The sequence below is a fragment of the Helianthus annuus genome, chromosome 13, assembly GCF_002127325.2.
Source record: "Helianthus annuus cultivar XRQ/B chromosome 13, HanXRQr2.0-SUNRISE, whole genome shotgun sequence".
In the NCBI taxonomy this organism is placed as follows: Eukaryota; Viridiplantae; Streptophyta; class Magnoliopsida; order Asterales; family Asteraceae; genus Helianthus; species Helianthus annuus.
Window position 1 is genome coordinate 118,760,570 of NC_035445.2, and position 12,635 is coordinate 118,773,204.

The following is a 12,635-nucleotide window of genomic DNA, read 5'->3' on the forward strand; positions in this document are numbered from 1 at the left end:
CGAAACAGACGACTCCTTTCCAAGGGGATACCTTGAGGAGTACGTGGTCGCCAACATTGAATTCCAAGGGTTTGCGTCGCTTATCAGTGTAACTCTTTTGTCGGCTTTTAGCTTTAAGGAGGTTGTCACGAATTTGTAGGATCTTGTCCGTCGTCTCTTGAATGAGCTTGGGACTGGTGATTTGTACTTCGTCGATCTCGTGCCAACAAATAGGCGAACGAAATTTACGACCATACAAGGCTTCGAATGGAGCCATTTGGATACTAGAGTGGTAACTTTATTGTACGAGAATTCGACCAATGATAAATGTACGTCCCATTTGCCACCAAAATCAATTACGCACGGACGAAGCATGACCTCAAGAGTTTGGAAAGTACGTTCGGTTTGACTATCCGATTAGGGATGGAAATCCGTACTAAGATTAAGTTGAGTGTCCATTGCGGTTTGAAAGGTTTGCCAAAGACGAGAAGTGAAACGCCAATTGCGGTCCGAGATGGTGTCGATGGGAATACCATGACGTCTTTGGTATAGATACGAGCCAATTTCTCGGCTCGATAATCTGCCCGGATAATGTTCGGGGAAGTTTGGTTATGAAGTCCATCGCAATACTCTCCCATTTTCACACCGGGATTTCAGGTTGTTTAAGTAAACCCAAAGATCATTAGTGTTCGGCTTTCACCTTGGAACATGTGAGGCATTTTGATACGAATTGGGCAACGTTTTTCTTCATGCCCGGCCACCAATAGGTTTGCCGAAGATCTTGGTACATTTTATCTGCGCCTAGATGAATGAAGCATCGAGATTTATGTGCCTATTTCATCAACAGGTTACGAACGTTGTCACGCTTTGGAATCCAAATATGGTCGAGATAGTGGATTAACTTAAGAAGCTTAAGTGATCTCTATCAAAGAGTAAACACACATCACACTAATTTCAAAATAAATATGTTATGCAACTCGATTAACTCAAGAACCTTAATAGGTACTCGATGGTTGAACACCATCAACTGTTTAAAAAATCAATTTTTTTCTTATGTAAATTTTTCTCAATGGGTATTAGCTAGTAAAGTGTTATTATTTAGTATATTAAATAGGTAAGTTCGAGTTGTATACTTGTATTAGTAAACTTAATACATACACTCTTTTTGGAAGACATAAAAAATAATTGTTTTCTGTATGTATTTATCGTTACTCATATTAGAAAAAAAGAGTTAAATGTCATTTTAGTTTCTATTGTTTTGGTCATTTTGTCAGTTTAGTCTAAATGTTTTATTTTTTGCCTTTGGGTTCAAAAAAGTTTCACTATTGCCATTTTAGTTCACTAGGTTAACTTCATCCATTTTTTCTGTCAACGAGAAGGGCAATTCAGTCATTTTATATGTAATCATGTTAACTAAAAGGGTAATTCTGCCATATAAAATGACTGCATTGCCTTTTTCGTTAACAGAAAAAATGGATGAAGTTACCTCAATGAACTAAAATGACAATGATGAAACCTTTTTGGACCCACATACAAAAAATAAAACCTTTGAACTAAATTAGTAAAATGCCTTAAACACAGGGACTAAAATGACATTTAACTCTAAAAAAAAGCATATAAATTCTCGTTAAAAATAACATCACCTACATTTTTGAAACACAAATCACAATTATTTCCAAAACGGCAACAATGTTCCGTTAACCACACTAACACCGTCAACAGCAAACAAACCAACCATCCAAGAGGCAGTAACGGGGTTAAAAGCAACACAAATTTCACACCGTACGTAACAGCTGAACGTGTACAAGATCACATCTCCACCGTTGAAGCAAACATCAACGGTCAGAGATCGATAAACCTGTACAGGAGACTGTTATAAAAAGGCTTCCAACATGAGAGAGAAACAAACACGTCGTATGCACAAGAACAACCTCTTCATCTCCTCTCCAAAAACAGTTTTTATTTCATTTCACTAATTTGTTGATAAAATGGAAATTAAAACCAGGTTTTGAACATATTTCGGTGAGTGAAATGTTGAAGTTGTTGTAATGAATTTGTTATCGGTTTGATTTCACTTTGTTTGTGAATATTAAAAATTGATCAGAAGATTTGCTTGATTTATTGATTGATTGATGATTTGTTATCATGTTTTTGGTTATAGCTCGTACGAACAGAGGATTTTGTGGAAGTGGATGCGGTTTTGAGCTTCTTGTTCATGTTGTCTTCATCTTCTCTTAAAACAGTTTTTATTTCACTAATTCTTCGATAAAATGGAGATTATAAACAACAGATTTATGAGAATTCGGTGAGTGAAATGTTGAAGTTGTTGTATAGTTGCAGATTACATTCGATCCGGTTGATGAATTTCTGTTTTATGTTATCATTTTGTTCTCAATTTTGTTTGTAAATTTCAGGATTTAATCGGAAGATTTGCTTGATTCACTCGTTGATTGATGATTTCTTATGTTTTTTTTTTTGCAGATAGATTATACGAAGTGGATGCAGTTTTGAGCTTCATGTTCATGTTGTCTCCATCTTCTCTCTAAAACAGTTTTTATTTCAGTAGTTTTTTATGATAAAATGGAGATTATAAAGAGATTCGGAAGAGGAATTCGGTGAGTGAAATGTTGAATTGTTGTAATCAGTTTGTTTCCCGTTGATGAATTTCGGTTCAATGTTATCGTTTTGTTGTCAATTTTGTTTATAAATTGCAGGATTTAATCGGAAGATTCACTCGTTGATTGATGATTTCTTCTTCTATTTTTTTCTCAGATAGATTTGATGAGTCTGTGGAAGTGGATGCAGCTATTAGCTTCCTGTTCTTGTTCTCGAGCTTTTAACTAATTTAGATTTGAAATTGAGAGGAGAATCGAAGATAATTGTAAGTTTGAAGATCTTCTTAGTTTCACGCAAATCCTCTGTTGTCGATTTGTGGTTCAATTAGTCAAATTCTCAACCGATTGAAGCTTTTCCTTCAACATCACATTTTGAATTTGAATCAATCAATTTGTTCATCGATTCAATCTACACAATTACGATTAAATTTTAAAATTTTATTATTGTTTTTCTGTTTCAATAATGTAACTCTGGTTAAGAGAAAGTGTTTTAACTAAACTAACCATGGTTAGGTGTTTGGTAACGTGACAGATATTATTAAAGGTGGAAAATGGAGAAGAAGAATAATAATAATAATAACACCAATACGACGACGTCTTCGTCGTCGGACTTCGTATTGCAGTGGGGGAATCGGAAGCGGTTGCGTTGTATGAAGGTCCAGCAGCAACAAGCTAAGGATAAAGAATTGGCTGCGGCGACGGTTTCCGGTACACCGCCGGTGGGTTTACGGTCAATCACGCCGCGGATTGATCGGAGGGCCGTTAGTAACGGTACTAACGGTGCTAGTAACGGGAACGGTCAAGGTTATATTAATCTCCGTCAACGATCCTCTTCGCCGGCTCATCGGGTTCTTAGGTAATTATGTTTACTTGTTGATTAATTTGCATTATACACATTTTATTTGTTTAAAGTTTTATATTATTTAGTACATATTTTTAGTTTTAATATTTAACCCGTTTAATAAACGGGTCGTGCTTGAGTTGATTTTTCAAACCGTGTAATTAAATAGGTGTGTTGCTGTATTTAAAACTGGAAAGAAAAAAAATAAAAACTCAGTTAGGGTGCGTGTTGTGATTTCACTAGCCCATGCTCATTACTGTCATCAGGGTCGTCTCCAAGAACTCTTAAAAAAATTTAGGTCTTGGGACGACAAAAGAATTAGGCCTAAAATTGTGGTTAAGGAGAAATGAATTAAAAAATAAAACCTTGGTGATGGTGCAAAGACGTGAGCTTAAGGCCTTTGCATTATTATGAGATGGTTTTTCAGTTTTTCTACTCCCACCAATATTTTTTTACATAAGAAATGAATGAATATATTAAATATAATATATATATATATACACACACACATATGTATAAGTTTATAAAAACCTTTTGGGCTCTTTAAAATTTTGGGCCTCCGACAACGACATAGGTTGGCCGGCCCAAGGGTCAGCTTTGACTGTCCAATATTGGTGATTGTGGTAGCGGTGGTTCTTGTGGCCATCCATAGAGAGAGATTAGGTGGTGTTTTTTGAAACTTTGTAAAGTGGGTCTCATCTTTAGTTGTTTTGTTTTATTTTTATAAACAAAATAACTAAGATGAAATACTAATAATACTCTTGCCTTAAATAAGCCTAACTGAATAATTTAACTCAGTTTGATGTAAAGGACTTAGAATAATATAAAACATGTGTTTTTTAGACATAAAATGAAATTAAAACTTTTAAAGGGTACGTTACGACAAAAAGTGAAATTTACTCTTAAATAAATGACTTGTATCATTTAAATACTAAGAGGAAATATATGATTTTATAAAATAATCATGTATTTTATATGCTAAGTTATTTATATGTTAAGTTAAAAGTAGAAAATAAATTAATTTTTTATTATTAAAAATATTAAAAAAGATAAAAAGGAAGACAAGATCACATATTCTTGTTAGACCTAACTAATATGTAAATTGTCAAAGTTGCCCTTACCTAATCATATGTGAAAAACAAAAACCACAATATTTTCTATTTAACCTTTTGATAAATCTCATTGATTTTCTTCTTCCTAGCTATGACATCAAATGAATAATTTTGATCTTGACTTCCAATATTTTCTACAATATATTTCTATTAATAATTAATATATATTAAAAAAATACACTTTTTCTGATTCTTTTTTACCAGATTCCCGTAATATATGATTAAAATGCTAAATTGTCCATCGCTCCTTTTTATTCTGTAAAATAGCATTTTTAATTTAAATAAATAAATATATAATAATATTTCTATATTCTTTTTCTAAGTTAGGACATGTTCTTTCCATCCAAAAGAGCATGACTATTATTATTATTATTATTATTATTATTATTATTATTATTTTATTATTATTATTATTATTTATTTATTTATTTTAGCAATTAAAAATAAAATACTTATTTGGGTCACACATCGTCTCCTTTTGCAAGTGTAAGAAGAGGGACAACAACCATAACAAGTTATCCATCCAACCAACACAACACCACCACTTCCAATAATCACCAATTTTTCACCGTTGGATCCCACTCAACAATAATATCACCACCTGTAAGATCCCGCCACGTGTCCCCAAATTCAACCCACCCCATTTGATCCGACGGTTAGATCTTACCACAAAACCAACGCCACCTTTTTTCCAATCCTATTATTAATATTCTTTCCCTGCGCCGCTGCGCATGTTATCACACGCCTCCCAGATCTCTCTTTCCATTGCCAAACCATTAGCAAAAAATAGAAAAAAAAAATATTAAACTTCATATAAAAAACAAAAAAAAAACAACACATTCATTATTCATTTTTCATTTATTCATCATCATCATGCCTCTCATTTCATCAACCAAATAACAACCCTCTGATATCCTCAACTTTCTCATTTTCTGTGTGATCCACAGGGTTATTTTCGTAATTTACCATTTTTAACTTTTTTTGATATTACCTTTTTGATATATTATTTTATAAAACTTGTGACTGACTTTATTTATTTTGGTTATTTTTTTAAATAAATTGTAGGAATTCCGAGAATTCAATAGCAATGAAGGGGCAGAGCAGAGGCGTGTGTTCACCGGAGAGAGGGGGTGCGCACGATAAGAAGACGGTGCACAATAGCAACAACCACCACCATAATAACGGGAAGAATAATAATAATAACGGTGGTGGGTCGGGGTCATCGGAAACGGCGCACGATAGCAAAAAAGGAGGGGCATCGCCGGTGAAGGATTCTTTACCGATCGTGTGGCCACCAAAGTTTGCGATCGGGTTGACAAACAAGGAGAAAGAAGAAGATTTCTTGGCAATTAAAGGGGCTAAACTTCCTCAAAGACCCAAAAAACGAGCAAAGTTTATCCAACGGACTATTAATGTACGCATTTTTGTAATCCAATTGGCATTATTTATTTATTTATTGTTATTGAATAATGTTTGGTTTTTGTGTGAATAGTTGGTGTGTCCTGGTGGGTGGCTCTGCGATCTAACTTTGGAACGGTATGAAGTTAGAGAGAAGAAGATCACAAAGAAGGTATCTTTTGGTTTAATGTGTTTTTTTATTTAAAATTAATTATCTGGTTATTCTGACTTGAGGTCGTTATAAATTATTTTAACTATTATACATAGGGTAGGGATCCTAAGAGAAGTCCACCCTATATGAGAAACTTGAGAAGCATTCTGGACCACACATTTTTCTAAGCCTTTCGTAATATACACATATGTATAGTTTAAAATTGACTATATACATATATGTATATTGAGTTATACACATATGTATATAGTCAATTTTAAACTATACATATGTGTATATTACGAAAGGCTTAGAAAAATGTGTGGTCCAGAATGCTTCTAAAGTTTCTCAACTAGCATATCATTTCTCACATGATCCTTTTTCTATACATATATTATTAAATATTTAGCAGGGGAAGAATCTCTGAAAAATAAAAGTATATCTATTTAAAATAAAAGTTATATAAAAAGCTTAACATTAATAAATTGTGTATAAAATTTGTTTTTTTTAAGTAAGAAATAGGATACAAAGTGATGAAATAAGATAAACGAAAAAAAAAGTTAGATTCACATAATACATAGTTATGACGTGTTACGCAAAGTATGGATTTAAAAAAGTATATATATGATCTTACAAAACATATAATTTTTGGTTTCAAATAGTGGTTATTTTATAGAGATGCTTATGTGCGAAAGGGGCGGAGGGGACGGCCGACCCCTCGAACTTTTCGCTCAGTAATGGAGAGTATATAGTTTTCATATAGAAATTTTTGGGTATGTATGTTTTCGACCTTCCGGTTTTGTAGAAATTTTTATGTCCATTGACTTCCGTCCCAGTCGGAAATCTCAAGTTTCGCCACTGAAGATGCTCACTATCACAATATTTTATTTTCACCTTAAAATAGATTCACATTGAAAATTTCTAGAAAATACAAAACTGACAAACCATTATTTTTTATTCATAAGTGATTTGGGTATCTATTTTTATTTTCTTAGAAAGCGTTCATCGTAGGTGTTTCTCATGATATGCAAATATAAAACATGGTTTCTTCCGTAGTATAAAGACATAAGTTAACGATGTTTCATGATTTTCTAAATTTTATATTGAATTATTAGTATAAAAATGCATTAAGTGATTTTAGAGTCTTAGACTAGTGTAGCGTAAATTCACTATAAAAATGATAATTTTGCTTTATGATTTCTCTGAAAATAATATTGGATAATAAATATAAAAATGCATTAGTTTTGATGTTAATAAACGTGTGTATTGAATGTTTAACAGAGACCGAGAGGATTAAAGGCTATGGGAGGCATGGAATCTGAGTCGGAAGAGTAAAGGTTTTTGTTTTTCTATAATGGAAACAAATGTGTTCTAGTTGGTTATATCTAATATCATTTGGTATTTTCTTATTATCTATATAAATTAATTAATTACTAGACATTTTTTATTTTTATTTTTAGGAGGAGAAATATTGAGCTTTGTATTTAGTATTTTCATCAATTTTCTCCCTTTTTTTTACAAGGGTCATAAATCAAATGTAGACAAGTTGAGGTTTTATTTTAAATGAAAATACTTTATATAAATCGCTTAGAATATATATGTTTGTTTAATTGTTTGTATAATTATTGTTAAACTTATATTAAATAATGGTACAGAGGTGCATTAATTCTTAATTAAATTGATTAACTAGGATAAGGTAATGAATCATTGAATGGGGTTCCTATTTTGGCCAACTACACCATTGCTACAAGCAATGAAGACGCAATTGTATTAAACTATGTGTTATAGGGTATTTGTTGGGGGTTCTATTGAATGAAAAAGTGAGTCATATGGGCATTCTCATATAAGCACTCATTTTCATCCTTAACATCACTAGGTTGTGTTATGGGAATGTTTTATTGAGGCTAATTGAATTGTGGTATTGGCTGGTATAGTATTTAGGGGCTGTTTGGCTAAGCTTATTGGAATGACTTATTTACTTATTTTCTTATTTGAAAAGCAAATAAGTCATAATGGAATGACTTATTTACTTATTCTTCTCACATAATAAGCTAACCCAAACACCTTTTAACTTTTCAAAAAGTAAATAAGTAAATAAGTCACTAAAATAAGCTTAGCCAAACAGCCCATTAATTAGATTATCGTGTGTTTCATGATTTGAACAATGAAAAATATTTGTTTGTATAGTACAATAAGACAAGCTAGAAGTGCCTGATAATCATCTCACATACTTGTAATCTTTTGCTCATATTCAATACCCAACCTGGTTTTCAAGTGCTTAATCTTTCTTTAGGAAGCTTTGTACTTATTTTTACTTCATGTAGTTAAACACTGAAAACATATTTTTATAACCCATAAGTATATTTTCTCTTATTTTGTAATACAAATTAACTTATTAACCTATCTTGCCTCATGCATAATTTAAAAAGAACTGTTAGGCTATATTAATAATCTGTCAAGCTATATTGATAAATGTAAGTTTTTTAATAAAAAGATTAAACTGTTAAATCACGTAATATGGTTAAATAGGAAAAAATATTTGAACTCATACTTGGGTTTGATTATTCTTCATAGTAACTCAAAATTTGTTTCAAATATCTCATGTTGTCTATCATAATACTTAAAAATCCATATATTCTGCGTTTTTCGGTAAACTTTATGCAAAAGTATCATTATTATTACTATTATAATATAATAGAATTTAACTGTTTTTAGAGCATCCACAATGAAACCCTTAAAAATATGTGAAGAAGTTAAGTTATATTACAAGGAATGGTTGTTAGTGTTTTTGAATGGTTGTGGGTGGAGGAGAGAAAATATATAGGAATGTTACTGTCTATCTGTAAATATATTGGAAAAAAATATCTGTAGAGAGAAAACCGTATAAATTTTTTAATATTTTTAGAAATGGTTCTGGGTGGAAGAGAGAAAAATGTAATGATAAAGGTATAAAAAAAATATTATTTAATTGAAAATAAGAGAGAAAAAATAGTTGTTTTTAGTGTAAATATATAGATACGGATAAAGAATTCATTGTGAATGCTCTTAGTAAGTTTTAATAAAAAAAATTATAAATTTTAAATATATTTGAAGTAGGAACGGATATTTTGACAACAATTAAAAAAAAGCAATATTATCATTATATGATATTAAAATGATTCAAAAAATAAATAAAAAATAAATTTTGATTAGACATGATTTTTTAGAGATGATATGATGTTGACACGTGACATTCATTAATATCGTGTATTAGAAGTTAGATTTGTTATTCTAAAAGTCTAGAAAACTTGTATGTAAATTGTGTTATGATGTAATTTATATTATTTATTTTGTATTGATAAAATGTAATAAATATGAAAATCCATAAAAAATTTAACTATGTAAAAGTTATCTCCAAAAGAAATACAATAGTTCTTAAATGCAAAAGATAATAGTAATAAAAAATGAAAAGTAATCAATATCATGAACTATAATTTGGATAATAATAGAAAAAAACGATAAAGATAATTAACTTGGGTAAATTACACTTTTCGTCCTTTATGTTTGTACCGGATTGCAACGGATAACCTTTAACTTCAATAATCCTTTATTTGCAAAACCCGTTACACTCTACGTCCTTTAGTACTAACCAGATTATAATTTTCAGTTAAGTTTATTCATATACACTATTTAATAAATAAAACCAAAAAATTACATATACACTATATATCTTGTCCTAACCACCACATATTACCACCACCACCTCATCCTACCGCCACCACCACATCCTGCTGCTACCACTCCGGCCACACCCATCGCCCCTAAGCCTTTGCAGATCTGCAACCCAGTTGCTTCTAGAAGTCAAATACGGTAAAACTGCATATACAAATTTCAAAAAGTCCATTTTGCAAGCCCAGAAAGCAAGCTTATTTCCAATTCTTGTTGGCGGGCTTCTTGCCGACTTTAGCTGATAGTTCACTTTTTTGTAATCAAATGTGAAATCCCAATTTCATAGCTACCAATTTCACTTCACATTCTCTTACATATACATCCAATTTCAGAATTTTGGCCTTTCCCCCTTCACCGCTCTTCAATTTCGCCATTGTAGGGTTTGATTATCATCACCTCCCAACACAAATCATTACAAAGATCGCTCTACACCTCTTCTACAATCAATCTTGAACATTCTTTTTCATATATAAAAGGGTTTCTGGAGAAAAAGATATCTGCTTTTAGGGATTGAAAAAAATTTGATTTTTATTTTTACTAAAGAAGAAAGGGGAATGGAGATTCGAAGACTGAAGGGGCAACTTCTTCCTCAACCCCTGTGATTGCAAATGGAAGAGACCCATATGAAGTTTTGAATGTTTTTAAGAATATATAAAATCCACGAACTGGGCTAACCTACGGGCTGCGACCAGAGAATAACCTGCAACCGGAGAAATCGGCAACTAGGGTTCCGGTGATGGGGCCCATCTGCGACGGTGGTGAGTACGGAGACAGGAGGTTTGCTTGTGGTGGGGTTTCTCGGAGGTGGAGGGTGGAGTGAAGTGTGGCCTTGAGAGAGAAAGAAGCTTCATATAATCCCACTTTCAATTTCAAGATGGGGGCAATGTTGAGGGTTTGGTTGTGAATGAGTGAGAGAGAGATGGGGGGTAGAGAGAGTGATGGTGAATGTTAGAGAGAGAGAACTAAAGGGGATTTTATCTATTAGTTTTTTTTTAATATTTATTGTATTAGAATGGTAAAAAGACAATAATGCCCTCATGTGCAAGGCATATGTCAGACTTAACTGAAAATTTTAATTGGGTTAGTGTTAAAGGACCTAAAATGTAATGCTTTTAACAAAAAAAGGATTGTGCCAGTAATTATTAAAGTTAAAGGTTATCAATTGCAATCCGGTACAAACATAAAGGACGAAAAGTGTAATTTATCCAGTTAACTTTCTATGGATTTAAATTGAAAGAGATAGGTTAGATTAGATTTTATTAATCTATTAAATAAAATATAAATAAAAAATGAGAGACTGTGAGAGAGAATGCCACGTGACATTAAATAAAGTCTTTTATTAATATTTAGATTAAATATTAATAAAATTATTAAAATGTCCCCACTCATGCGAGTTGCTCCAAACCCCCACCCATGCCCGTGTTGGCACCCCTTTTAATGGTGTTTGCGTCCTTGGCGCGGCTATGCAACTCCACTTGTGCCCCTTCCATGCCTTATAACAGATAGTCTTAGAGAAGAACGAACTCTAAACGAGAAAAAAAAAATGACTAAGAACACTATTAATATTTAATGAATTTCTTATTTGACTTTTATACATGTCATACTCTTGCAAGATGGTTGTTAAATCAAGATGGTCATTTTCATTACAATCCTCCATCCAACATCCCAATTTTAAATTCATACAGCAAGTTGTTTCATTAGCAAAAAAAAAAAAAAAAAAAAAAAAAAAAAAAAAAAAGCTAGACTAGGGTGTATTTATTTCTAATAAATTGTTTTATCCAATATCTTAAATGTAATGCAACACCTTAAAGATGGGATGAGTTGATGGTTTGAAAATATTTCCTAATTTCAAATTGCGAAATCCATTGAAAAGTCTTCATTCTTTTTGTCCCGTATTAAATTTAGGTGGTTCCGTATTTTTTCTACTGAGGTGTTTGGTGTTGTGTTTTCAAAATAGATTATACGTTTTTAAAATAGATTTTGCATTTTCAAAACTGTGTTTTGAAAAAGCATGTAGGTACGTGCTTCTCCAAAACTGCGTTTTAGAGACAGATAATCACTTTAAAACGTAATTCCAAACACCCTCTAAATCTTTATCTACTTTGAAAAGAACAAACTCGCCTAATGATGATAGTAGATAAAGTTTAATGATATAAAGTAAATGAATCTTACCCAATGTCTGTAAGATTAAATATATTTTTATGTTATATTTAATCTAGTAGTCATTATAATCATTTACATTATATAGATCAAAGTATATAACAACCTATTAAATAATTAGTTGGTAATTGTTGATGGGCCAAATTACCCTTATTAACTAATTAGGGTTTCCTCTTGGGTGCATATATAAGGAGACTAATGTAGAGGTTTCAAGGTTAGACAACTTGATTAAACACATAACATCAAATCGCCTCCTCTCCTAACCGATTCCCCTTTATCGGTTTCTTCATCACCATCATTAGATTGCAGCCTAAGGAGGAACTCCAATTTGACGAACATGACGTCTACTTCATTCTCTAGTGTGGTTACTGGCTAATCAGGTATACACGTCTTATTTTATTGTTCATGATTTAATTTACATAATTAGGGTTTATGTTTTACCCATGTTCTACCGATATAATCAACATGTGGTATCAGAGCAATGTTGATTATATCAATTCAATCATGTAAATCAATCGGATATTGATGATTAATTTTTCTAAAGTAGTATTGATAAGCCGATGAGATATTCTTTTTTTTGAACGGCCGACAAAATATTTTATTCATTGTAGCGGGATGCTACCGCTAAACATAAAAAAGTTTTGCACCAAATTAAACTACATAAATTACAT

The 12,635-nt window shown here is 31.8% G+C and overlaps 1 protein-coding gene and 1 long non-coding RNA gene across 3 annotated transcripts; one reads left to right on the plus strand and one right to left on the minus strand.

Annotated features, from left to right (window-relative positions):
* Positions 1-1,816: 1,816 nt before the first annotated feature.
* On the plus strand, positions 1,817-7,691 carry LOC110899188 (uncharacterized protein DDB_G0283357). Of its 2 annotated transcripts, none has more exons than XM_022146060.2 (8): positions 1,817-2,001; positions 2,141-2,284; positions 2,461-2,594; positions 2,756-2,860; positions 3,127-3,450; positions 5,613-5,961; positions 6,040-6,117; positions 7,378-7,691. In XM_022146060.2, the coding sequence occupies exons 5-8, from the start codon at positions 3,146-3,148 to the stop codon at positions 7,429-7,431; spliced, it is 786 nt and encodes a 261-aa protein (XP_022001752.1). In that variant the 5' UTR covers positions 1,817-2,001; positions 2,141-2,284; positions 2,461-2,594; positions 2,756-2,860; positions 3,127-3,145; the 3' UTR covers positions 7,432-7,691. The 2 variants fall into 2 exon arrangements, with proteins under 2 accessions (XP_022001752.1, XP_022001751.1); XM_022146059.2 differs by having other exon boundaries at positions 1,818-2,001; positions 2,752-2,860.
* A 2,036-nt stretch (positions 7,692-9,727) lies between these two features.
* LOC118485377 lies at positions 9,728-10,790 on the minus strand. The gene is made up of 2 exons (XR_004875718.1): positions 10,480-10,790; positions 9,728-10,400 (listed from the first exon to the last, which is right to left on the minus strand). It is a non-coding gene; the product is annotated as an uncharacterized LOC118485377 (long non-coding RNA).
* Positions 10,791-12,635: the final 1,845 nt, after the last annotated feature.

Excerpts from the sequence above, each read along its gene's own strand:
- LOC110899188 (XM_022146060.2), top strand. The coding sequence starts at position 3,146 with ATGGAGAAGAAGAATAATAATAATAATAACACCAATACGACGACGTCT. Across the intron at positions 3,451-5,612 it reads CCGGCTCATCGGGTTCTTAG|GAATTCCGAGAATTCAATAG; the intron begins GTAATTATGTTT and ends AATAAATTGTAG. Across the intron at positions 6,118-7,377 it reads AGAAGAAGATCACAAAGAAG|AGACCGAGAGGATTAAAGGC; the intron begins GTATCTTTTGGT and ends AATGTTTAACAG.